At 33.9% G+C, this 26,384-nt stretch overlaps 4 protein-coding genes and 1 pseudogene across 8 annotated transcripts; all 5 read left to right on the top strand.

Annotated features, from left to right (window-relative positions):
• The first annotated feature begins 169 nt into the window (after positions 1 to 169).
• On the top strand, positions 170 to 2,641 carry LOC140747276 (mitochondrial nicotinamide adenine dinucleotide transporter SLC25A51). Its single transcript, XM_073079603.1, has 3 exons — positions 170 to 432; positions 717 to 928; positions 1,672 to 2,641. Exons 2-3 carry the CDS (start codon positions 764 to 766, stop codon positions 2,395 to 2,397), a joined length of 891 nt encoding a protein of 296 aa, XP_072935704.1. The 5' UTR covers positions 170 to 432; positions 717 to 763; the 3' UTR covers positions 2,398 to 2,641.
• A 154-nt stretch (positions 2,642 to 2,795) lies between these two features.
• Positions 2,796 to 7,678, top strand: CTL17 (C-type lectin 17). 2 transcript variants are annotated; one of them, XM_073079602.1, is made up of 5 exons: positions 2,796 to 4,257; positions 4,993 to 5,250; positions 5,581 to 5,775; positions 6,067 to 6,306; positions 7,365 to 7,678. In XM_073079602.1, exons 1-5 carry the CDS (start codon positions 4,197 to 4,199, stop codon positions 7,649 to 7,651), a joined length of 1,041 nt encoding a protein of 346 aa, XP_072935703.1. In that variant the 5' UTR covers positions 2,796 to 4,196; the 3' UTR covers positions 7,652 to 7,678. The 2 variants fall into 2 exon arrangements, with proteins under 2 accessions (XP_072935703.1, XP_072935702.1); XM_073079601.1 differs by having other exon boundaries at positions 4,978 to 5,250.
• Positions 7,679 to 8,327: 649 nt separating this feature from the next.
• LOC140747274 (retinol dehydrogenase 12-like) lies at positions 8,328 to 12,868 on the top strand. The gene is made up of 5 exons (XM_073079599.1): positions 8,328 to 8,696; positions 9,550 to 9,912; positions 10,142 to 10,263; positions 11,849 to 12,066; positions 12,492 to 12,868. The coding sequence occupies exons 1-5, from the start codon at positions 8,579 to 8,581 to the stop codon at positions 12,634 to 12,636; spliced, it is 966 nt and encodes a 321-aa protein (XP_072935700.1). The 5' UTR covers positions 8,328 to 8,578; the 3' UTR covers positions 12,637 to 12,868.
• Positions 12,869 to 13,014: 146 nt separating this feature from the next.
• On the top strand, positions 13,015 to 17,958 carry LOC140747272 (retinol dehydrogenase 12-like; annotated as a pseudogene).
• Positions 17,959 to 18,949: 991 nt separating this feature from the next.
• Positions 18,950 to 26,277, top strand: LOC140747270 (lysosomal acid phosphatase). Of its 4 annotated transcripts, none has more exons than XM_073079597.1 (7): positions 18,950 to 19,132; positions 19,586 to 19,854; positions 20,247 to 20,342; positions 21,923 to 22,166; positions 22,856 to 23,152; positions 24,179 to 24,399; positions 25,136 to 26,277. In XM_073079597.1, the coding sequence occupies exons 2-7, from the start codon at positions 19,624 to 19,626 to the stop codon at positions 25,277 to 25,279; spliced, it is 1,233 nt and encodes a 410-aa protein (XP_072935698.1). In that variant the 5' UTR covers positions 18,950 to 19,132; positions 19,586 to 19,623; the 3' UTR covers positions 25,280 to 26,277. The 4 variants fall into 4 exon arrangements, with proteins under 4 accessions (XP_072935698.1, XP_072935697.1, XP_072935695.1 ...); XM_073079596.1 differs by having other exon boundaries at positions 18,952 to 19,132; positions 19,608 to 19,854; positions 21,923 to 22,162; positions 22,852 to 23,152; XM_073079594.1 differs by having other exon boundaries at positions 18,952 to 19,132; positions 21,923 to 22,162; positions 22,852 to 23,152.
• Positions 26,278 to 26,384: the final 107 nt, after the last annotated feature.

The raw sequence follows: 26,384 nt of genomic DNA, 5'->3' as shown, positions 1-26,384 counted from the left end.
AAATTAATACTATATATGTACATACAAAATAGGACATTAAAAGGCATTTTTCCCTGAATTTGTAGTTGTATTTATTTTGGGTTTAATCACTCTTTAATTAATATTTTCTTTAAATTTTGACAGTCGAGAACCTTCAAAAAAATCCGCAATCCTTCACTCACAAGTCACAATCATCAGTCAGCTGTCATTTTTGGTTGTAATATTTGGTGTGAGAATCGTTCTTGGTGTTCTTACGTTTTTCTAAATACATTGGAAAAGAGTCCTTTACGATAAATATGAGTAATAAAGTGTGAAAGAAGCTACAGAAGTAAATATAGTATTAATATATGTATTCACATACGAGCGCATTACATAGGATTGTAAAATGGCATTGACAAAAAATTAGGGAATAAACGTTTAAGAAATACGTAACATGCTTCAATTTATAACCAGGTAAAATTATCGTTCGCCCGCTATATATTAATTATTAATATCGAGAAAGACCTGTGATTTATTTTACTGTCGATGTTTATTAACAAATTCTGTATATACAAAGTTCAAATTATTTTTTGGACCTGTTTCAAATGTTTATTTAATTAGGTATTACTTCCATAGATTTCACAGGGTAAATTCATACAGAGAATAGAGATGAATTGATTTTTAAGTCTGGGCATAAAAAAATAAGTTATTCTGGTTTAATTTCACCAGCATATATATTTTAATGTATTTTTTTTTAGAAAATGGATAAAAAGAAATAATGCAATGTGAGAGCAAGAAATAGGACATGTCCGAGCGCCAGTTGCTGCAAAGGAGTTGCCTGAGTGAGGGCAATATAAGCATGCCGGGGCGGAATGTTCAGAACCATTGGAGGGAGTATGTCTGTGGTGGGGGTGCAGCCTTTTGCAATATACTCGTCAGCTATCCACTGAACAAGCTCATATTTAGACAGGTAAGGTGGGATTTTAATAGTGAGAAAATATTTTTTTTTATGCATGTCTTTATGGTATAGTGAAGGAGAGAAAGAAGTCCATATGAGTAGCCTCACATCTACATTTCTTCTAATCAAGTACAGGACGGCAGATTACAGAAGCTTGTGTTTACAGTCGCAATGTACTATTCAGTGTACTGCATTAATATGATTGACAAATAATGAGACAGAATTCTATTAAATATTTTTATTACATTTTGCTCATACACCTATTGAGTTAAGAGTTTGTGAATCTTAATTGCTTAAATGTAATTTTATTATACTATTCATTTAGTTTTATAATTCTACTTATTAAGGTCACTCAATTATTTCTTATATTATATTATTAAAATGATTGCTTGAAGTTTATTTTAAATTGAATTACAAAATTTCCTTAACATGTGATATTTGGCAAAATATATATGGTACATAGTACAATAGGAATATGTGTACTCAAAAAATGAAAGGAATTCTGTAAGTTTGCGAATACTTTTTAGCACATACTTAAATTAGGTAATATACATAACAGCAGCTATGACTTACAAGTAATTGCTCAGGTGTGGTGTATATCAACATTAATTTGTGTAAATTTTAATATCTACTATAGAAATAGTTATCAATTTTGTATTGCCAATCAAACAAATGGATCACTTAATGTCATATCAAATATTCTTATCATACTTTCCACATATCAAGGGGATTATAATATTTTTATTGTATTACAGATGATGCATGGAGTTGAGGCTACATTTGCATTGAATCAACTTCAAAAGGAAGGTCTGGGGTATTTGTACCGGGGTATGCTTCCACCTTTGCTGCAGAGGTCGATATCAATGTCTCTTATGTTCGGAGTCTACGATGAATGTCTGCAACCTTTACTGCAGCAAAAAATAAATCCATATGTTGCCAAAACAGTTTCAGGCATGGTCGCTGGCTGCTTTGAGGCTACTCTTATGCCATTTGAGAGGCTACAGACTTTGCTCATTCATCCAAAGTATCACAAAAAATTTAAGAACACAGCTCATGCTGCAAGACATATTGCACGACACTATGGTATAAAGGAATTTTATAGAGGACTAGTCCCAATATTACTCAGGAATGGCCCATCAAATGCAATGTTCTTTATAATTCGAGATGAAATAAAAATAAGACTGCCACAACAGGAAAGTGTGTTTTACAATGGTGTACAAAATTTTATTGCTGGGGCGTCTATAGGAGCTTTTCTTAGCACACTCTTTTATCCATTAAATGTTATAAAAATTGCTATGCAGTGTGAGTTAGGAGGTCCACATCGAACAATTGCTTATGAGTTTAGGTACATTTTACGCAAGAGGGATTTTAAAATTGCCAACTTCTATCATGGGGCTTTACTCAATATATCTAGAGCATTTTTAAGTTGGGGCGTTATAAATGCTTCATATGAGATATTTAGGAAATTTTTATATACTTAGATACATTATTATTCAAATATATTGCTTGTTTTTAATTTTATTTTAGAATATAATGAGGTGCTGTTGAATGTTTGTGGCTGTATATATGAAAAAGAAAAACAGTGCTCTTATTCATGTATTAAGTTTTTTAATGCATTTACGTTATTTATTTTGTCTCATATATTGTGTTGTGTCACATGATGTTCATTGAAATAAAATTTCTTTTAAAAAAATAATCTAATTAAATACAGGTGTTGTTGATGAACTTAAAGAAGTTTTATTAGAAATTCTATTTATAATTTGTTAAATATATACATAATGCCCGATAGTTGTATGGTGTGGCTATAATAGTTATGTTTACCAGATCTTTACAGACTTCATTTTAAGATACAATCCAATTATTCTCTATCTATATGTATGTATTGCACATCAGTAGATCATTGTAAAATGAAACATACTTTGATAATGACATTGCATGCAATTTCAAAAACCAGTATTTTTGTAAAGTACCTACTTTAGTCTCATTATGGAGTATTCAGTTTTATCAGTATTGACAGCATTATTATTATGGATATTGAAAAAACAAGAGCTTTTTTTAAAAATTTAATTTAAGAGTTATGTGACAACTCTGTATTATTTAGCAGTAAAACTGCGAAAATACTTTATTGGCTTTTAAAATCTTAAATGAAGTTTTTTGTAGAACTCATTTGTGTTATTTGCTTTATGTCTGGATGTTACATAATGCACATGTAGCACTATTAAAATAGTCCAGTATCCATTATCATAAGTAACAGATATTTCTATTACCTAGTTTTCCATTTCTAAACTTGCCTACATCTCTCTACTCTATAGAACATACATTTTACATAAAAGCTTATTAATGTACCACTTTTATTAGCTCCTAAGTTGTATTCTGGTAGATAAATTACTGACGCCATATTAAACAAAGAAAGAAAAATCGCTCCAGTACAAATTGGCCCATGTGATCTTATGCTAAAATATGTGAGTTGTGGATTCATTCATACATGCTGCCAATGTCCATTGACCATTGTGTACATGTAAATTATTGTATTTAAATTAATTATATAATAGCGAATGTATGTAGACAATGCCTTATTTATTCCCACTCAATCTTAGCAATTTTTTTTTATCTAATATGGAACATGATACAGAATAAATCTCCAGTATTGAAATATTTCCTTAACTAGTCTTTTTGTGATATTGGGTACTATTCTGTAGTAAAACTAATTTTGTCTCGTACCTACTCTGAATAGCTTATAATGCACCATTCCTTTAATATTATGAGGCATATACTCCTCTGGGTTCCCTATTGTGTACCTATTTAATCATTACTATTGTAAATACGTAGGTATGGTTGAACATTATGCTTTTAAAATATGATTTGTAACACATTACACAATAATTTGAAGTATGTAAATATATTTATTATTTACCAAGTGGTTTTAACCGTAATCTTGTATGTTGTTACATATTTGTTCACGAATCATGACACTTATAAAGTGTAAATTATTGCGAAAACGTTACAGTGGTTGTAGATTTCTTTATTACATCGTGTGATATTTTTATGTTCTTGCAGTGTTGTGTGTATGATGAATAAAAGTATTGGAAATTAAAAACTGGCATTATATTCCCATTCGCCGTTGATAAAGTTTGGTATCATTTTCCGGTTTGAAAATTATTGCAATGGTTACTGATTACTTTATGTACATGAATGCCAGTGGCTTCCGTGTAACATGACGTGGTTTATGTACCTAATACGTAAAGTAAATAAGTAAAAATGTGATTAGCAATGACTCAAAATGATCAACATCCCATACGCACGAGAGACTTTATATCTTGTGTTTATAATTATGTTTGCCAGTAAGTTACATTATTTATTCACTATCAAAATTGATTAAAGGTGTTAATAATGGAGACCATTCCATGGTGTTTTAAATTACATCATGAATAAGATGAGAAAGAAATACATCTACGACCTCTTACAAAATTTATATTTATTTTATTTTATAACCAGTAAAATCAAATTAATTTCCGGAGCAGTTTTAAATATTAAAAAATTGAGTTTGCATGTCCTTAGTTATAATAATTACTTATATCATCCTTTTCTGGACTGGATTGTAATATTATGTACCTATAACCATTCACAGGCCACAGCTAGGCAACGCTGTTTAATGCCATGTGGTATCGACCAGAGTAGCATTATCTGAGACTCCCTTCACACAGCTAATAAATATATAATTACTATATTGTGAATAATCTCCGAGGTCAGCCGCGTAACCCCGTCAAATTAGTGATCTTCTGCAATTACCAACACGCAAACAGCGCAGAGAACACGAAATCACCCTTTGCAGTTGCCTTCGTTGACAACGTTTAATTCTTGACGAGCCGATGCAGTAGACTATGGCCTAAAGACCCTCCCATTCTGTGAGGCGGCCCGTCAAGAATCAAGCCACATCCACGTCAATTTATTGGGAAACGTAAGATAGTTACATTTCTTACACAGGTCTAGATAAAATACCTTCATATATAAATTACCAAACAATTTTGACATTAACAAACTGCCCGTAAATAAATAGTCAGTGTGGATTAAAACAGAATCTGAACGGCCGAAGTTCAGGGACGACTACAGATACGAGAAGGCATTCGGTGCATACTACAAACTGCACACAGCTGCCAACTGGGTCCAAGCTCGTATACGATGTGAAGCGGAGGGCGCACAGCTGATAGTCCCAAACTCACTCGACGAGGCGGACAGCATGCCTGTACTAATATCGCCAATACTTAGCAAGTTTCAAGGCGTGTATGTTGGGATACATGATTTTTATTCGGAAAGAACTTTTGTTACTATTCAAGGTAAGTATTGTAACCTTCGTTGAGACTTGCTATTCATGCCTTACAGGCGTTGCCTTTAGACATGCTGATCTATTAGCTTATTACATACAGATCCAATTTAAAAGGTTTTTGTTGATTTAAAAAAGTTGTGATTTAATAGGTACAATATACTATAAAGAAATATTTTGTCTTCCTCAGGAGTGGCAACCGATCTATGTCTACAATTTTAGGTTCATGTACCTACTGTTTACATTTTATTATACAATACAATACGTGGCGTGTAGTGGAAATGGTCACATCAGATCATTTATTCTCTATTACATGTTTAAAATCCTAAATGTCAATACACAGGTAACCCAATACAAAACTCAATATTAGACTTGCTCTGGGAGTTGAAACAACCCATGCATAGCGGTGGTAGATGCGTGGCCATGCGAAGAAACGGTCATCTCTTTGTTAATCCATGTTCCGAGGCTCTGCCATTTGTTTGTAAAGTCAACGCGAAAGGAGTAAAATACTACGAACAATGCGACACTTTTGATCCACGTACGTATATTGTTAAATTATGTAGAAAATCAAATGTGTTAAACTGGCTGAAAATCGTTTTGTGGGAAGGAAGAGATACTACTTATACGTGGCGTTCCAAATTAGTCCTCAGAGGTAACAACACATGCGTGGCCCACCTCAGAAAGGACTTCAACTTCAACTTATGTAAGGCGATGGTAACAGTGACCACTTATCTTAAATACTTTGTATATATAACAATTTCATAAGTTACCGTTTTTAAGCCGCTCAACTAGTGTATTAACCAGTTAAACAATAAGTGCTATTTAACAGGCTGGAAATTAGGACCGAACGACACATGTTACATGACCCACGAGGAACGTCAAACCTGGCACGACGCGTATTCCACCTGCTTGTCCGCCGGGGGCTACCTTGCCATCATGAACTCCCGGGAGGAGATTGAACACATTCGGGAAGAGTTCAAGAATGTCGACAAGCACAAGACACCTGGTGACTTCGCGTTCTTGGGCTACAGCGACTTACTCCAGAGATATCACTACAGAACTGTGCTTGGTATTTTATGATGGATTTACTTATACGGGTGATTTATGAATTGGTAGATAAGGTTTCCTCATCATGCCCTTTCTCATCGGATTCCATCCATCCGGTATACCATATAAACAAAGCCGTTTTAAGCAAGGTGAATTTGAAGGTAAATCCAGAGACGCCTTATTTCAAACTTCAGGCAGGAATCCAATCTTATATGGGATTGATTACACTTATCCATGGATGGCATTAGCCACTCACCATTACATCAGGTAGACTGCATGCTTGTTTGTTACTTCAATATGATAAAACAAGCAATCTAACGTAAATAGCAAAATCCGTAGTCAGAAGCGAGTTTTATGTGTTTAAACACTAGAAATTGTTTTTTGTGACTCACTAAAAACATAGTGAACTTCTTACCACCACACATTGCCTTTGAATCCCCCCCGAAGTTTCCTATGTAGGTCGATCACCAATACGCGATTCGAGCCTCAGTATAAATAAAAATATACTTCTACAGATGACTTCCTTTTTTTTTTTTGTCGAGGGGGAAACCTTCAAAAGGTACCCGACAACGTGGGAGCGACGCCGAGTTATGTGGGATTTTTACCACACTAAAACCCCCCCGGTGGCCGTCCTCTGCGCTGCGTTAAGGGCTCCGGGATCTCCAAAGGAACGCAACCAGAGTCCTCTTAGCGCGTTGCCCCGTCGGGCTCCGCCCAGGTGAGCTTGACGCTCGCCACACCATCTGGTGTATACGACGGTATGCGACCACACATACCGTCGTCCTTCCCGGGGCCGCTGGCCGGGCGGTTCGAGCTCCCACTCTGGCCGCCCGCAACCCCGGAAGCCCCCTTTTAGTCGCCTCTTACGACAGGCAGGAGATACCGTAGCCCTATTCTAGTCCCGGAACTACAGGGACAACAGATGACTTCCTAGGGCAGGTCTAGCATTATCAGTGATATAAATACCGCTGCTGCATCACCTACTTCATTGAATTGAATTACGTGTAAAATCATATACCTACTTATCATTTACCTAAACTTCAACTTCACAAAATTATTTTTAACAATGTTCCCATTCAGATGACCGCGTCGACGAAAGGGAAGTTGATTGGGATATTCAATGTGGTCAAAATATAAGTAACAAACAAGATTTGCGCTGCGGTGGTATTGGACGCTCTGGGCTACTTGCAATTGGTGACTGCCGCCGTCCTTCCATGTTCTTCTGTGAGAAACCAGCTAAAGGCAGCATAACATTTAAAAGTATTCTAAGACTAAGATCTGAAAAGAAAGAAATTCGCTACAAGCATAAAATAAAGTCAAATACACCAGTTGATATTGCCTCATCTACATACCCACGTAAATATTGAAATAAGAAAAATATATACCTTATAATTAATGTGTTTTTTTATATATTATGGGCTATTGATTTCCCAACTTAGTCTGTCATGAAATAACTTTGGGAAGGGGAGTCCAAATGAGCTAAAGTAGATTGTAGGTTTTGGCCGGTGAATGAAAAAATCGACTTCTGATTTTCTCCCTACAAAACGGGGTTGATTCACCAGTAAATGCATTTTAAGTCTTTTCTTTTCTTATTATAATTTATGACGTAATAACATCTCGGCAGTTTAAATAGGTATCCGCATTTTCCGGGTGCATTATGTGTACTCAGACTAAAAATAAGGAAAGATAGAGCATCAGACTATTGCATTCAAATATTTACACTTGTGAGATTAACGTTTTAAGCCACAGAACACCTATACTTCTAACGGAGTTTTAAGCTATCGTGAACTTATCATGAACGTCACGGCACTTATTTACACGACAGGTTTCTTCCCATTTAATATTGCGCAACAACGAAAACCATCCAAATTCTGAACTTAATGGGCATAATTTTCAATTTACGTTGTATGTGTATGTTTAATGGTGTAAATTACCGTGATTGGCAGAATTTAGTATAATTCAAAATTATTATGATCGAGACACTACTGTATTTTTTTTTTCTGAGACGGTACAGTTGGTACACTATTGACATTGACATTTGACGTTCATATTGTTCATAACCACTTAAACCACTTGATTGTTGTTTTGAAATGAACCGGTTTTGCGAAGGAATAATCGAAATAATATAAAAAATACTATTGTACCGACTATTTCACCTTGTTATGAGAACCTTTTAACCTTCATTATTTATTCCAATATTGCCTTACTTGCAATCCCATCGACTTAAGAAGAGAAGTGTTAAAATATTTACTTCCTGCAGTCGAGTTAACGGTAAACTTATTTTTACTACAAAAATGCCGTTCTTCAGTGGCAGGTGTCTAAGTACTGCTAAATTAATTGGGAAGACTGCTATCGTAACAGGATGTAATACAGGAATTGGCAAGGAAACCGTTCTGGACTTCTATAAAAGAGGTAAGTTGTTTTTTTTTTTGTACAAAATTAAGCCCACCATCGACTTTAAATTTAACTTTAACTGAACACCTGGCCTTGATGACATCATTTTTAAATGGAAAAAAATGCGTAACATTAAAATAAAAGTTTTGAGTAACTCTTATTCTTTTACGTTCATATTACATTTCATACAAATATGTAATTACCTATCTAATCTGCATAAATATGAATAAATTTTAAATGACGTGACTCATGTTACCCTTTTTTGTTTCAAAGATTGAAATGATAATATTCACATATACATCTAGTTCATTTAACAATATTATTGTTCTTTATTAGCATTTACACCAGTATTATGACAATCACTGGACATTTAGTGGAGAACAGATTTGAATTATTCATTTTCTGAGGTACACTATTTGATTAATTTAATAATTAAATAAGCTAATTTAAAATAAGTAAGTTAAAGTAATTTGCTTTGCAGATTCTTTTGAAGTAGATTTTTTGTACTTTAAAAAAAGATAATAATGACATATTATAAATGAATTATGATTTCATTGAGCTTTGCTAATAATAATATTTTACCTACGTTAAACCTATTTATCTTAGTCTAAGTTAACTAATTTAAGTAAAGGTGCATTAAGAAAAAAATCACTCTTAATAATCCCATTCATTCATTATCCCAAAAATCTAACTTTATGTGACTCTGTAAATTAAGAGTAAAACAATTGGGATTCATTCCGTAATAAAGAAAAGTTTGGAAAAAGTATATTTGTATATTATTATTTTCTTGCATTATATTCAAATGGTAATATACTACTATGCAATAAATACTTAGTATAATAATATACTTTTGTCCCATTTTTTTAATTAGGAGCCAGGGTGATAATGGCATGTCGCAACTTGGAGAAAGCTGAAGAGGCCAAGAAAGACATAGAGAAGTCATGTGAAAGCCTCTCTGATACTGGCATTATACTAGTTGAGAAATGTGACCTCTCATCTTTGAAGTCTGTCCGGGAGTTCTCCCAGAAGGTCTTGGAATCTGAACCACAAATTAACATCCTCGTGAATAATGCTGGTGTGATGATGTGTCCAAAAAGTGAGACGGAGGATGGCTTTGAGATGCAGTTTGGCACGAACCACCTGGCACACTTCCTTCTGACGCTGCTCCTCTTACCAAGAATTAAGAACAGCACACCAGCAAGAGTTGTTACTGTGTCTTCCAGAGCTCATACAAGTAAGTAGGCTATTTCAATATTCTAAATTATGTTCTAAAGGAATTCCATCAAAGTTTTTTGAATATTTAGATTAAACTTTTAAGGAATACCTAAATGGATCTATTGTAAAATGAAATAATAAATAAAAATAAAGTGACTATTAAGAGGAAGCAAAAGAATACAAATGTGTTTTCATTTGATATAGCCATAATTCATATGCATGGATCTATCTTAGCTATCTTTTTTCAGGATTTGGCATTAACTTTGAAGACTTGAATTACAAGAAGCGGCCATACAGTGCATCAGAAGCTTACTCCCAGAGCAAACTTGCTAATGTATTGTTTTCAAGAGAATTAGCAAATAAATTAAAGGTAAAATAAAAATAGTACATTACGATACGCGTGGTACAGATAATAGGCTCCTTATATCACAAGTATCGTATACTATTTTATAGCCCGTGTGACATAAACCCGCTTACACTTGTGAAGTAATATGAAAAAATATGATAATTATTTTGAAACTTATAAATGATTGAAACTAAAAATTATGAACTAAAAAAACAATAAAATGTGACATAACCAAAACCATTGAAATTTGATGGGAAGAAGTCTTGATTTAGAAAATTTAGTAATTATTTTGCTCTTGTGATAAAGACAAATCTAACACCACACATACGTCGAAATCTATCAAGCCATTTAGGCTACATACAGGCATCTAAACCAATGACTTATAATGGGAACTCCACCTAAACGTATTAAAGAAACATATGTTAAGCAATCACATAATGTACTAATACATGACTAATACTAGTGATACAATAGAAAATCGATTATCTATTACCTCAGTCATAAATATTCGCGATTACCATCAGATTACCTCAGTTATAAATATTCGCGATTATTCGGCTTGACAAACGTGAACAAGTAACTTTGTAATATCCTTTGCAAATCAGCCACATTTTGTGTGACATGTGCATTTAAATTCCGGAACGTCGCCAAATCGCAACTAAAAAGTTACTATAAATAACAAAAACCCGATTGCTAAAAATATAGCCTATGTTATCTCCACAATTTAGACGAATCCAACGACACATCATTTGTCAAAATTAGTGAAGTCGTTTGAGTTTGCCAAAGAATGAAAAATACATACGTAACAAACATATAGTCGAAAAACATTACCTTCCTAAATCGGTTTAAATACCTTTAATTCATAAACTCAATTATCCAAATTTTCGATAATCCGAATGCCACAAATACGACAGCAAATAGGTCGCTTAGTCGAGATTCTACTGGAGTAGTATTATGGCTAATTTTTAAAATGATTCCTAATTTAAATATCTCCTACTATGGTGTGTAGCGAAAACACACAGTCAAAACAAACAATAAAACTCGATAAAGCCCAACAGTTAAGTCTAATAGTGATGCTATTGCTTATTATATACACAATGGCAAAAACATTTCTAAATACGTCCAAAATAAAATATTAACATAATTATAGCTTTAAACAAAATACTCATTACTCACTTTTAATTTTTAAATGGCATTTAAAAGTATGAAACGTTCCTAGCTATGGTGATTTTTTTACAACTGGAGGGTAGTGTATTAATATTCGTACGGTTTAAAAATCAGCTACTTTGGACACATAAATGCGTGGCTAAAATGCGGGTTTAGGTCACAGAGTGCTATAAACATATTTATGAATTATCAAGTCATTTATTTCAAGTTGAAAATATAAAATGTGAATAAGCTTGAGAAAAATCGACTTTAATTATTCACTTGCTTTTATTTACAATTTAATAAGCTCCTATGTAAAATACAATTTTATATGTTCATTTTTACATATGTATGTTTCAGTTTCAAAATAAAATTTTAAAAACTAATTAAAAGTTTACGTACACATGCAACACCTTTTACATATCTATTTATGTTTCTTATGTGTTGTATTTTTTTTCTCTAGAACAACAACATTGAAGGAGTGAACACATACAGCCTACACCCCGGAGTTATTAAGACTGAACTAGGGCGTCACTTGGACGACACATTGTTTTGGGGAGCAAGACGGATGTTGGGTTTTGTGCTGTCACCATTTATGAAGTCTCCGGAGTGTGGTGCGCAAACCACAATTTACTGTGCTGTTGACGAAAAATGCGCTAATGAAACCGGCTTGTATTACAGGTAAAAATTTGAATTTATTTCAACATTAAGTTGTAGTTTAATAACAATTGCGCACATTTTTTTTTCTTTATTTTTCTATACCATTGCTCTGACAGGCGACTAAGCAATCCACCTAAAGTTAAGCGGACACTCGCCCATGAACATCTACAATCAACTTAGTTCTACCTGAAGCCAATCATGGATACATTGTCACTCCTAAGGACTACATGGTTATCTCATATTCATCCACTCTCAATGAATAGCAAGAACTACTTTACACCTTTCATATAATATGACAGAAATTACATTTAAAAATATTTAATTAATGTATCTGTGTTTATATTGTCTGAAATAAATGATTAGATGAATAAAAATAAAAAATATATTTTTTTATTTTTTGCGATGCTCATCTCTTAGTCATAATTAATATTCTTTAAATATTTCAGCGACTGCGCGGTTGTATCGCCAGCGAAAAAGGCTTTGAATAATGAAGATGCTGAAAAATTGTGGAACATGTCGGCGGAACTCGTTGGGATCGGAGACTACAACCCTTTCACAGCCAACGACCCTGGAGTTGCGCAAAAGAACTGAATAACAATTTTTACCTATTATTATTTCATAAAGGATATTTAAGTCATAATTGGTGCTGGGCTGAGATTGTTTGTAATTTTTATCAAGCAAATAATATGTATTGTTGTATATTAATCATTTATAATACTCATTTTTATTTACCAATTTAATAATAAGTGTAAATCTTTTTTTGTATTCTATTTATATTAAAATAAATAAATTACTTATATGTACATGTACTGTAGTACACACATGTGCTGTATTTTATTTTAAATGTAGTTATAACCAGTTATTATTTTTAAGCGAATGTTGTAGACAATGACTGTGCTTAATATATTTCGGTAAGAATCCCACATAACCTCGTGTCGCTCGCACGGCATGGGGCAAGACCCCAAAGTAAGATGTTCTGTGGCCGTATAAACTGAATAGGTAAGGCGCGGTCTTGTAATATTTACTCTGAGGTTTTTTATGATTGCTCGGCAGTTGATAGCTATTGTCCACGCAAAACTGCTGGTCCGCTCTGAATATAGAAATGAGACGCGTCGCCATAGAAAATTGTATGATTACACCTGCTCACAACAACTTCACACCGGACTAGCAGTTTGGCGCGGATTATATCCGCCTTTTCCGTTGCTGTTGTACTCTGACTAAAAATAAAGAAAGAGCATTCAAGCAGTTATACTTAGATTCGTATAGTCCGCGTAAAACTGCTAGTCTTTTTTTATAATATAGGAGTAGCAGACGAGCATGCAGTCCACCTGATGGTAAGTGGCTACTGCCGCCCATGGACATCTGTAATCAACCCCAGATAGGATTAGATATTCCTACCTCAGGTCGGCCACAGATGCGCCGTAACCTCTGAGGACTAAGCTGGAACGCCTCGGAAAAGCATGTCTGTCTTACCACACCCTTCAAAACGGAACACAGCAACGCCTAACACATCTGTTATTAAGCCGAAATAGGTGTGGCGGTGGTGCCGCCGGAGTCGAACCACAAAGGATTCTACCACCTTCAAACCTGTCTACTCTGAATATAGAAATGAATCGCGTTGCCATAGCAAATTGTATGACTACACCCTCAGAACAACAACTACACCTGCTCGCAACAACTTATCGGATTAGCAGTTTGGCGTGGACCCTAACTTGCCATGGTGGACTTATCATTATTTTTGTGGCTATTTATGTAACCTAGAGTGTGATTTACTCACTTAATGACACAGCATGAAGCATGCTGCTTGGTTTTTAATATCGCGCAACAATGTAACAATCCATTGAAATCCTGAACGTAATGGGCATGATTTTCAATTTGTATTGTATGCGTACATTTGATGGTGTAATTTACCGTGATTGGCGAAATTTGGTATAATTTATTATGACCTCGAAATTTCCATTTTTTCTGAGATGGTTTACTCTGAGAAGATGGCACATTAATGACATTGAAGTTTAATAAATAAGAAAACACTAGGGTATAGGACTATTTTACCTTGTTATGAGAACCTTTTAACCGTACTTAATTATGCCAATATTGGTGTAAAAATATTTACTTCGTTCAGTCGAGTAACTCATTTTTACTACAAAAATGCCGTTCTTCAGTGGCAGGTGTGGAGGTACTGCTAGATTGATAGGGAAGACTGCAATCGTAACAGGATGTAATACAGGAATTGACAAGAAAACCGTTCTGGACTTCTATAAAAGAGGTAAGTTGTATTTTTTTTAAATGAAGGCCACCATCAACATTAATATCAACTTTAACTGAACACCTTGGCCTTGAACTTTGACATCATATGTATATGAAAAAAAATGTGTAACATTCGTCTTTATTAGTAGTATATCGATGGTAACATTTAAATAACAGTTTTAAGTACATTACTTACAAATATTTTAATTACCTACCTGTTTTGCATAATATTACTGAAAGAAAAACAACAAATAAAAACAGTTAAATTAAGTGACTCATGCTAATCATGACTTATCTATGTTATAATACTTATAATCTTTTTTGTTTCAAATGTTTGATGTGTTATTGCAGTCCTCACTCACATATAAACATACATTTTACTTACCTAGGTATATTAAACAAGTTTTTACAAATAGAAACAGTTAATATTTAACTAACATTAACTGTGGTGATCATAATAATTTAGGTAACAAAAAAAGTAGCTTTTCTAAGAGCTCTTCTGTTATGCTGGTCACATGTCCTATATAGGTACATTTACATCAATGGACACTTAGTAGAGCGCAGATTTGAATTATTCATTTTCATTTAATAAGTCTTTCATTTATGTAGAATAAATATATATGATAATTAAATTTTGAGTAAGTTAAAGAATTTGTCTTCCGGGACTTTCATCTTTATTGCAGTCTTTTACTTTTTTTAAATAGATAATAATTGAATATTTTTTATGAATTATGATTGATATTTGCTCGTTATAATGTTTTATCAAGCAGTTTGATTATTCATTAGATATTTTAAGAAAAAAATCTTAAACACTCTTAATATTTATTAAACATCCCAAAAATCAAAGTTTGCGTCACAAATTTAAACAAATAGTAAATAAAAGTAGTTTGGAAAAAGTACATTTATTGATTGTTATTCACTTGCATTATATTCAAAGGATGATATACCTACTACAATATAATAAATAGGTACTTTTAAGTATACCCAATAATTAACTTTGTCTCATTTTGTTAGGGGCCAGAGTGATAATGGCATGTCGCAACTTGGAAAAGCTGAAGAGGCCAAGAAAGACATAGAGAAGTCATGTAAAACCCTCTCCGATACTGGCATTATACTAGTTGAGAAATGTGATCTCTCATCCTTGAGGTCAGTCCGGGAGTTCTGCCAGAAGATCTTGGAATCTGAACCACAAATTAACATCCTGGTGAACAATGCTGGTGTGTGGGGTCCAAAAAATGAGACCGAGGATGGCTTCGAGATACATTTTGGCACAAACCACCTGGCACACTACCTTCTTAACGCTGCTCCTTTTACCAAGAATTAAGAACAGCACACCAGCAAGAATTGTTACTGTGTCTTCAAGAGCTCATATGAGTAAGTTGGCTAATTCAAAACCACAATGCTAAGATGCATGCTACGAAGAGGTGGTAGATTATTATAGTTCGCGCCAAAATGCTTGTCCGCTCTGAAGTTGTTCCGAGCAGGTGTAGTCTACTAATCTATGGTGTAGTTATACAAATTTCTGTTCACACGATTCTTCTTGAACATTGTTCAAGAAGAATTCATGAACATTGTAAAGAATTTACTTTGAATATTTTTTTATATTGATTAATGTATCTTAAGTAATTTACAAGAATAGTAAAAAAAAAAATTTAACAAAAAATACAACCGACTTCTATGTCACTACAAAGTAAAAAATAATTGAAATAAATGTTGGTTTAGTACATATTTGTGAAGTCGGCGCTCAATATATTTAGTTGGATAACGATGTAAACAGCGTGTAACCGACTTCAGGTTAATAATAAGTTTCCGATTTAGTAACTATTGTGTGGAATCAAATTAATGAAATTTGCTTTAATTTGATATAGTTAATAAGCATAGTTCTATCTTTTTTTTAGAACGTGACATTAACTTTGAAGGCTAGAATTAAAAAAACCGGCCATACACTTTAACGGAAGCATACTGCCGGAGCAAGCTCGCCAATGTGTTATTTTCAAGAGAATTAGCAAAAAAACTGAAGGTAAATAATACTATGTTTAAAACATATTATGTTTGTGAAATGTATCAAGCCATGTATGTTTTACTAATTAAAAAATGTTAATAATTGTATTGAGAAAAATAAACATAAATTATGGGCAAAACCGAAGTTTTCAAAACTTTCTCAGTATTTAAACAAAAACCTCACATACATATCCAATACCCTCTAGGTATGTTATAATGTTGCCTTTCCAGTTGTAAGTTTATTTTTTTCTGTAGAGTAACAACATTGAAGGTGTAAACACATACAACCTGCACCCCGGAGTAATAAAAACTGAACTAGGGCGTCACTTGGACGAAACACTGTTTTGGGGAGCAAAGCGGCTTTTGGGATTCGTACTATCGCCATTTATAAAATCTCCAGAACAAGGAGCACAAACCACAATTTACTGTGCTGTTGACGAAAAATGTGCTAATGAAACTGGCTTGTATTACAGGTAAAACAAGTTATTTCTTACTAGCTGACCCGGCAAACTTTGTACCATCTCAAAATCTATTTATCAAATATATTTCATATAAAATATAGCCTATGTTACTTGTGGATAATGTAGCTTTCGAATAGTGAAAGAATTTTTAAAATCGGCCCAGTAGTTTTTGAGCCTATTCATTACAATCAAACAAACAAACAAACAAAGTTTTCCTCTTTATAATATTAGTATAGAAGTATAGATATTATATTGAGTCTTTGAAGTTGGTAGAACCTTTTGTGGTTCGACTCCGGCAGCACCACAGCCACACCTATTTCTGTCTCTTAACATCAGTGTTAAACACACCAAGGGCCATACCCTTGGTGTGTAAGGGAGACATAATTTTCCGAAGCGTACTCCGTCCGACCTTAGTCCGTCCTTAGTCCTCAGGGGTAACTGCTCATCTGCGGCCGACCTTAGGTCAGAAATCTAATCCTGTCTGGGGTTGATTACAGATGTCAATGGGCGGCAGTTGCCACTTACCATCAGGTGGACTGCATGCTCGTCTGCTACTCCTATAGTATAAAAAAAAGTCTTTTTATAAAAATGACTTACGCGCATTTTTTCCTCTATATCACATTGTAGTTACAAACCCAGCAGACCACCTAATGGTCACTTCTGTCCATGGACATCTGTAACGAACTCTGTTCTGCTTGAAGCTAATAACAAATGTATTGCTAAACTTCTAAGGTGGTTAAGATTATTGTCTAATACTTGTGTAGATTAAGCAGCATCCGCCCTCACTGATGGGCAAGAACTGCTTCGCATATGTAAGGCTTCATCGGTCCATCATAATATTTATACAAACTTTCGGATAGTATTACAGAAGATTTCAGCATACTTAAATGAATAAAATATACATATTTTTTTAATACTTATCTCGTATCTGATATGAGTCATTTATAATACTCTAAAATGATTTCAGTGATTGTGCGGTTGTATCGCCAGCTAAAAGTGCTTTAAACGATGAAGAAGTCGAAAAATTGTAGAACTTATCGGCGGAACTCGTTGGGATCGGAGACTAGAACCCCTTCACAACACAGGACCCTGGAGTTGCACAAAAATGAACTAAATATATTTTTTTACGTATTATTATTTTACAAAAGATATTTTACTCATAATTGGTGCTGGGCTAAGACAGTTTCTTATTTTTATCAAGCAAATCATATGTATTGCTATCCTCATCCTCACTTCCTCACTAATATTATAAATCCGAAAGTAACTCTGTCTGTCCGTCTGTCTGTCTGTCTGTCTGGTTGTCTCCTCTTACGCCTAAACCACTGAATCGATTTTAATGAAATTTTGTACAAAGATAGTCTGAGACCCGAGAAAAGACATAGGATAGTTTTTATCCCGGAAATCCCACGGGAAGTAGGGATGGCGATCTAAGATCGATTAATCGGAGAATCGATCTTTTGGACCAAAAGAAATCGATTATTTTAATCGATAGTAGTAAGGATTGAATCGTAAACTATGCATTTGATCAAGTGATGATCTTTAGCAAAGTTGTTGTCCATGAGCCCACGAAGGTTTCAGAGTTGGTACGACCAATTTTCGCCAGATGGCGCCACTGCCATTCCAATGAAGGTACGAATTTTCAGTTTTATGTATGTTAGTATGTCATATTATTTTCTTTTAAACGCGGGCGAAGCCGCGGGAAAAATCTAGTATATTATAATTTAAATACTCATTTTTACGTACCAACCTAATACTAAATGTAAATCTTTTTATTGTTTTCGATTAGTATTCAAATTTTATTACAATAAATTAGTAATACCCACACCTGCCGTATTTTACTTGAATCTTGTTATACACTGTTATTAAATGATAATGCATAATATTTTTCCAAAACCAGAAACGTGTTTCATAAAAACCATCAAGAGTATATTTTCTTCTTTAAACAATATTATAAAGGATTTTTTTTGTAAAATACTCTTAAGAGTCGTATTAATACATGGATCTCAATATCAATTTTAGGTTCGTGTTTTATACGTGAATCGCTCAAAATAAAGCAAAGCTTTGTCTGTGGTGATAACTTATTAGATTATCTATGTGTTAACCATAGAGTACTTCCAAATAAAAAAGATAGTTATATATATAATATATAATCTGTGGTGTGATCGTTGTCATCTCGGTGACATAATCATAATATCAGACATCAGTATTTATCTATGGATTAATGGGATTGTGCTTGACTGAGGAGTACATTTATAAATTATTCAATTAAAATTATTTACGAATGCAAAGTGTTCAGTTTTCTGTTGATACATGAAGTTATTTCATTTACAAAAGAGTTATATTGGAATGTGAAATTATTCAAGTTCCTTTTATGAATGGTGTGTGGTAATTTGATCAATATTTATTTCAAAACACGACCTTGTCGCGGAAACAAGTCGATAATACTTTTTATTTGGATTAATATTTTACATAATTGTTCGTTTAATGTCTATCTAATTATTTTTCTCACGTTATTCATACTTTTCTGAAGTCAACATAACTAAGACATGCGTTACATAAAAAATACAACCCAGTGATTTCAATTGCGAAGTGCGAATAAACGTAGGTACCTCAGAGTAAGTACTAGAATTATATTTACTCGAAGGTAGTGACTATAAAACTAAGCCGTTTATTGCAACTGATACATTATACATCAACAGTACGTATTAGCGTAGTACTTATTAGGTTTTAACACACGTATCTCAGCCCGGAAGATTTAATTAGTTATTCAAGTAATGTATGTTATTCATATGTACATTCCTAAAATGTAATTACAAAAACATTTTTAATAGGAGTGCTAAAATAGTCTTCAAGTGGTGACAGAACGTCGATGTTACGAATGGTGAAGTCCGGGCTAATGGAGTACGACAAGGACGACCACACGTGGCGCAGGCCGTCCACGCCGAAGGTGGAGCAGACCAAGTGCCACCACATCCCCAGGAGGTCCACCACCACCACTGTGATAGTGCTTGGTCTGGCTGTACTCAGCTGCCTGCTCGGGTACTGTGTGCTCAGTGAGACCCTGCCATATGAATCTAAAACACTCCGGCTGGCAATCATTGTGAGTATAGTTTGGTTATATTGTGGTAATAATCTCGCTTCATAGTGAATATGTAGTTAGAGCACCAAGTATATGGGACCAGAATCTCATATGAAAAAAAATGGTAAGAAGAAATTTTTTGAAATACACTGTTATCTTCTAGGTTTGATACCTTAAAGGACTGCTACATGAAAGGAAAAAGTGAATTTTGTGAAATTTTAGACAAGCACAACATGCCAAAAATGTATTTTACCATTAATAAAATTTAAATTACATTTCTAATCTTCTATGTTCCATATAAAAGCGACCCACTGAAACTCGAATCTGATGCTGATGTTGTTTGGTTACATAGATATAAAGATGTAAATTTATAACAATATTCTAAATGACTTGTAATTTCTTGTTATAAACAGTTATTCCGTCATGGAGCCAGAACACCAGAGAGCACTTACAAAAGTGACCCCTTCAAGAACTACCAGTGGCCTGATGGACTTGGGAGCCTAACCAATGTGAGTCAGTTATATTACTTTTAGGCACGATTACGATTCTTACGGCGCCAAAATTTGAATGCGGATCCTTATAGATCTCGACGAGACAAGACGAAAAGTAAGAATAAAATTTTTTGATATCTCGCTTAGTTTTCGAGATATCGATATTTAAAAATCGAAAAATAAAAAAAAAAATATTCTTTTAATGATGTATTTCGATAGATTTTTGGAAAAGAAAACGAAAACAAAGAATAATTTTTTTCGATATCTTGCTTAGTTTTCAAGATATTAATAAATACATTATTAAAAATGTTGAAATTTTATTGAAAATTTTTTTGAAGATATATTTTATCCTTTATTATGATTATCACTATTATTATGATAATAACAATAATAATAAAAAATAAAAAATGTGAGCCGTCACGGGACGCCTGGCAGATGTGAAACATCAACGTTATTTTGTAAAAGTAATATGCAGAAAAGAACATATTGTGATAGGAACTAAATATGTCATAATGATAAAATAAAATATTACGATTTTTTTCCAGATAACGATGACTATTTATTGAATAAACATTTATTTTCATTAAATAGAAAAATTTACAAATTTATTTCAAATCGTGACTACTTAATTCCTTTAATCGCATTAATTTAAGCGCACGGCATGCGTCGCCACGCCAGAAATCGGATTTACGTGCGGCTATAGATGTTTCACATCAAAAACCTAACCTAACCTAACCTAACCTAAACCTAACCTAACCTAACCTAACCAATACCAACTCAAATTTCAATCACCTCTAACTTCGTTGTCCCTTGCCCGATTTCTAATTATTTTATACCATCGTACTCGTCTCAACGATACCTTTTCGCACATACTACTTCCGTTTCTCTTCGTTTTCTAAATTTTTAAATATAATTTTCTCCGTTTTTCAAAAATCAATTTTTGGTTTTTCTCATTTTCCTCCGCCGTTTCTTAACGAATTCTCTTCATTTTTCTTCTACCGTATTCTGCACGTCCTCCCCTATCCGGAGATACCAGTCGCACCCGTTTCCGCCGCGCCGTTCCTCGGCAATTTCACTTTTAAAACGCAAAAAATCGAAATTTTCGAATAATTTTTGAGTATCGATATCTCGAAAACTAAGCGAGATATCAAAAAAATTTATTCTTACTTTTCGTCTTGTCTCATCGAAATCTATACGGATCCGCATTCAAATCTTGGCGCCGTAAGAACCGTAATCCCCCCTTACTTTTATGACTTGCACTTTCCCACATTATGCATCTTTCTTCATCAACATATTTGGTACAAGATAAAGAAATGATCTACCCTAAAATTTAAATCTAACTTTAATTCTATCTTCTAATATTATTTAATCTAATTTTTGGGTAACGGTCTAATCTAGCCTACACACTAATCTCCTGAGTGAGAATTCAAAATTTTTAGTAGTGGATTATCACAACTGTTTTAATTGTTTTACTATCAACTTCATTAGCTCTCCAAAAATTGATATCAAAGTGATTTTACTTAAGATTTTTATTTGTTATTATGTTTACCCTACTTCTTTGTATATTTTAGTAATTGACACTAAACTTTCTATTGCAGGCTGGCAAACTCCAACTGTATGAACTGGGGAAGAAATACCGCAGTTACTATGCAAATTTTATTCCCGAGGAGTACTATGAGAAGGATGTGTTTGTGAGGAGCAGTGACAAATCGAGATGTCTTATGAGTGCTTATACATTTTTGGCAGGACTCTACCCACCCTCAGAAAGGCAGCTGTGGCACCCTGAATTACCTTGGCAACCCATTCCTGTACATTCTCTACCGAGGCATCTGGACAATGTAGGTATTTTGTCCTTTTATAATGTAATAGGTAAAGATAAATACATATATAAATAACTAACCATCGGTGTATATGAGAAGGGGTTATTCAATCCAGACCTCCTCCTATAGCTTAGGCAAAAATTACATTATTCAAACTGGCAGGTTATTCCGACATAATTTATTAAAGAGTAGCAAGTTTAACTTCCAGCATAGACACCCGTTTGGGAACCCCCTTGTAAAGCTGTATATTGAAGTAATATATACTATGGACAGGGGTAACAGAGTTGTGCTATTGATGTATGATAAAAAGATATATGTGAAATAATAAATGTTACAAGACATGCAGGTCAACTTGATAACCTTTTGTTTCCATTTTAGTTTATAATATGATAAGTAACATCAAATCAGACATTATATAAAACTTAACATAAAAATATTCTTCACATATAAAGCCCAGAAATGGATTTTATCCATTCCTTTTCCAGATTTGTAGTCGACAAATAACAGAGCAACCCTTTATAAAAAAAACGATAACAAAAATATATAAAAACCACAAATAAATTCTGATTCAAATTTAGTTATATCTATATCTAGCTAAGTCCGACATGGAATTGAAGAGTATATAGTGTTTTATATCTGACTGTGGTCATGTATCCAATAAAAACCCTTTTCATCTGTGTACAAGAAAATAAAAAACCTACTTTCAGATAGTTGCATCGACAAAGCCCTGTAAGGCCCACAAAGCGATGTATCGCGAGGCGCTCGCGGAAGCCAACGCCAACCAACAGTTTGCCGAACTATTTGACTATTTGAGCAAACACACCAACCAAAGCATGCGCAGCGTATTGGAGGTAGACTTCCTGTTCAGCACGCTCCAAACACAGCAAGAAGCTGGACTGAAACTGCCCGATTGGACTAAGAATGTCTTCCCCCACAAAATGCAGATCCCCTTCATGTTTAGTTTGGCGCTCTTGTCGTATAATGAGTCGCTGCAGAGATTAAATACTGGTAAGTATGTTTTCAATATCCAAATATGATTTGTATTTTTTTAATTTATATTTGATCAAATTTTGTTTATACAATCAAATATAAGTGTATGGGTGAGGTGACTTATACCTGAAAGATGACTTATACATAATATATTATGCGCCCCAATCGAAAAATTTAATCCTAATAGAATTTAAAATTTCTCTTTACATTATTAATGTTGGGAACAAAAATTAAAAAAGAACGGTCTAATTCAGTTTAAAATATAATTTATTAAATAATATTTTATATTGCATTTATTATTATTGCAAGGAAATAAAGATGTTGTTGTTATGGTATTAAATTATTATTAATGCGATGATCATTTCGCATTAAGATGACGTTATAATCCGACAGTAACTGCATTCGAAGGTCGCTGCTAATTTGCATACCGTGCTTCCATTTTACGCTATTAATTAAATATTCTTAATAGGTAAAAATGTCGATAAATAAATAAAATTATTTTCGCCATATCCGTATCTTATATGCATAGGCAAATTATATTATCTATGCCAAGATTAAGTCAGTTACGCTTGTTTCTAAAAAGTATGAATAATTGATATTTAAAAACATTGCGATCTGCCCCAGGGCTCCGGCCGTAAGTGGCCTTTAAACACTATTCCCAATGACTGAAATACGCATAAATGACGTATGTAATACGTATGATTATTTAGACTGGGGGCTACATTGAACTTTCCGTCTCCGACGAGCTTAGTCCGCCACTAAATTTGAAAGTGTTTTTATCACGGACGCATTATGGCAATGCTGAGGATTTAGATGGTCAATTCATACATAAATCATTATAAGCATCCATACCATACCATCAAAAGGCACGGACATGATAGAAAAAATTTAGCCATTGGTATTTTGACCCAGACCATGCTAGTTTTACCACATTTATATTATGATTATTTATTGCAAAACTAGACTTTATAGGATAATTTAATATCTTGTCGACATTACACTATGCAAAACCAAATATGTAGAGTTTTTATTTATTCATTTCAGGTCCATTGCTAGCGGAAATAAGACAGTACCTCTCCGAGTCGGTGAGCCATGCGAACCTGGACCGCTCGCTGTGCCTGTACTCGGGGCACGACGTGACGCTGGTGGCGCTGTGGCGCGCGCTCGGCCTGCGCGAGCTGCTCGCGCCGGGCTACGGCGCCAGTCTCGCCCTCGAGCTGCATGAGGAGCCCGATCATGTGGAGCAGGATAACTTCTATGTGAAGGTTGGTAATCCGCGCCAAACTTCTAGTTCTCTGAAGTTGTTGCGCGCAGGTTCAGTTAGCGTTTACTCGTAACGTAAGGGCTCGCTAACGTAGCTGTGTACCCGTGGGCGAGAGCGGGCAGCGGACGGATGCCGGGAGCGTCCCGTAATATCGTCGTAATATCTACAATTTGCTATTGCGACGCGACTCGTTTCTATATTCGAAGCGGACTAGCCGTTTGGCGCGGACTCTACACAAGCCGTTTGGCGAGAACTCTAAGTATGTCATACTCCTGTTATTTATATTCAATCTAAACAATGTTGCGTCCATCAAATGCAAATGCCCATCAAAGACATTATAACAATTATTTCATACTAGACATTGTCATATTAAAATCTGATAGGGAAAATTTAAATATAAATAACGGGCGATAAGCGTAATAATAAAGTTGCAAGTAAATATAATATTATTTAAAAGAATATGCAACAGTGGTATATAATTTATAAAGTACTACGTAACGGCAAGCACCGAATTTTAACATAACCCTATAATAAAAGTATACACAGAAACATTATGATATACTAACATTATCATGCACTTAAAAATGACTACATGCAACTAACTACAATGTATTACAGCATATATTTATTGCGCAATAGTAGGATTATAGCATACATCAAAACAATACATTACAAAATATACTAGTGATTATACTTTCGATGCTTAATTTTTAATTTTATATTAATGTATCTTCCAGCTATTCTACAGAAACAACACCAAAGTTGAAGTGCCGATGGAATTGAAAATGCCTTTCTGCGACGATCCCTGCCCTTACAACAACTTTGTAGAGCACATCAATAAGCTGATCCCAGAGGATTGGGAGGCGGAGTGCCAAAATTGAAGCTTTTGTCCAAAAAGGTTTGCTAAAGCTTGCTAGTAGAGGTTGATGTTATTGTGGTGGTACATTTTTTTATTGTGAATTACTCAATAATAAGAATTTTAGAAATGAAAGAAATTCTCTGCATAGCCACTTAAATCTGAAAGCTTGAACATTAAACTACATAAGCCATAACTTTCGACCTAATGTTTTGCTCAGAATCAAAAATGTTTTATTCAAATTGTGTACCTTCCATAGCAGCAGCTCTGTGTACATTAAAATTTTCATAACAGCTTATTTTACTGTATTAAAATTATGTTGTACAATTTTTATTATCTGGCAACTAGACATTGTTTTACAGGGTGTTTTTGGAATATTTTTGAATAAGATCATGGAAATTTAAAAATAGTTTTATAAAATGTAGATGGATATATTTTTATGGAGGCAATTATTTTTAATACCTTTTAATTTTAATAATATACGACATTCCCAGTATTGTAATTAACAATTTAGAGATTTTACCACAGTTTTGAGATTATGGTATTAAATATAATGTTTTTAAGCATCTATGTACCTATGTACGAAGTTCTTAATAAGAACAGATTAACAGTGCCATAGAAAGTATTTTGTTATTTGTGTTCACTTTAAAAATTGCAAATGTTATTAATTATTGCACAAAACCTCACACTTTATGAGTTCTTAATTGATCTGTACTAAGTGTTCTCGTAATTTCGCGTTTAGGAACACATGATGACTATTCCAATAATATGAATGAAAGTTATTATTTACACTTATTAATTTGTTGATAATTAATACCTGGTAGTTATGGTTAAAGTATTTCTTTTTTCTTCTGTTAGATCCATTTCCCTTATTTTCTAATGAACTTTATAATTAACAGGAAATTCAAAATGTGAAAAAGAATTGCTAGCTCCTGTTACAACGTTACCATTTAAGTGTGAGCTCATGAAATGATATTTATTACTTATAAGTACATATTTATAGCTTCTAAATGTTACGAGCACCTAACTTATACCTCCGCCACGATGCGAAGAGAATTCATGTAAACAAACCGATATTAGGGTCATCAAAATTTTGGTACTGTAAAAATTACTATTATCCTTGTTTTCAT

Source organism: Epargyreus clarus, unplaced genomic scaffold, assembly GCF_041222505.1.
Source record: "Epargyreus clarus isolate Ecla_fem2 unplaced genomic scaffold, WU_Ecla_fem_2.2 ptg000014l, whole genome shotgun sequence".
NCBI lineage: Eukaryota > Metazoa > Arthropoda > Insecta > Lepidoptera > Hesperiidae > Epargyreus > Epargyreus clarus.
Note: the sequence above shows the minus strand (reverse complement) of the source record. Positions and strands in the feature narration are given on the sequence as shown.

Bases quoted from the DNA above. Each gene is read 5' to 3' on its own strand.
- LOC140747276 (XM_073079603.1), top strand. From the start codon at position 764: ATGTCCGAGCGCCAGTTGCTGCAAAGGAGTTGCCTGAGTGAGGGCAAT. The intron at 929-1,671 runs GTAAGGTGGGAT...ATTGTATTACAG, and splicing joins ACAAGCTCATATTTAGACAG to ATGATGCATGGAGTTGAGGC.
- CTL17 (XM_073079601.1), top strand. From the start codon at position 4,197: ATGATCAACATCCCATACGCACGAGAGACTTTATATCTTGTGTTTATA. The intron at 5,776-6,066 runs GTACGTATATTG...GCTATTTAACAG, and splicing joins ATGCGACACTTTTGATCCAC to GCTGGAAATTAGGACCGAAC. The intron at 6,307-7,364 runs GTATTTTATGAT...GTTCCCATTCAG, and splicing joins TCACTACAGAACTGTGCTTG to ATGACCGCGTCGACGAAAGG.
- LOC140747274 (XM_073079599.1), top strand. From the start codon at position 8,579: ATGCCGTTCTTCAGTGGCAGGTGTCTAAGTACTGCTAAATTAATTGGG. The intron at 9,913-10,141 runs GTAAGTAGGCTA...ATCTTTTTTCAG, and splicing joins GTCTTCCAGAGCTCATACAA to GATTTGGCATTAACTTTGAA. The intron at 10,264-11,848 runs GTAAAATAAAAA...TTTTTTCTCTAG, and splicing joins AATTAGCAAATAAATTAAAG to AACAACAACATTGAAGGAGT.
- LOC140747270 (XM_073079597.1), top strand. From the start codon at position 19,624: ATGTTACGAATGGTGAAGTCCGGGCTAATGGAGTACGACAAGGACGAC. The intron at 19,855-20,246 runs GTGAGTATAGTT...TGTTATAAACAG, and splicing joins CACTCCGGCTGGCAATCATT to TTATTCCGTCATGGAGCCAG. The intron at 24,400-25,135 runs GTTGGTAATCCG...TGTATCTTCCAG, and splicing joins AGGATAACTTCTATGTGAAG to CTATTCTACAGAAACAACAC.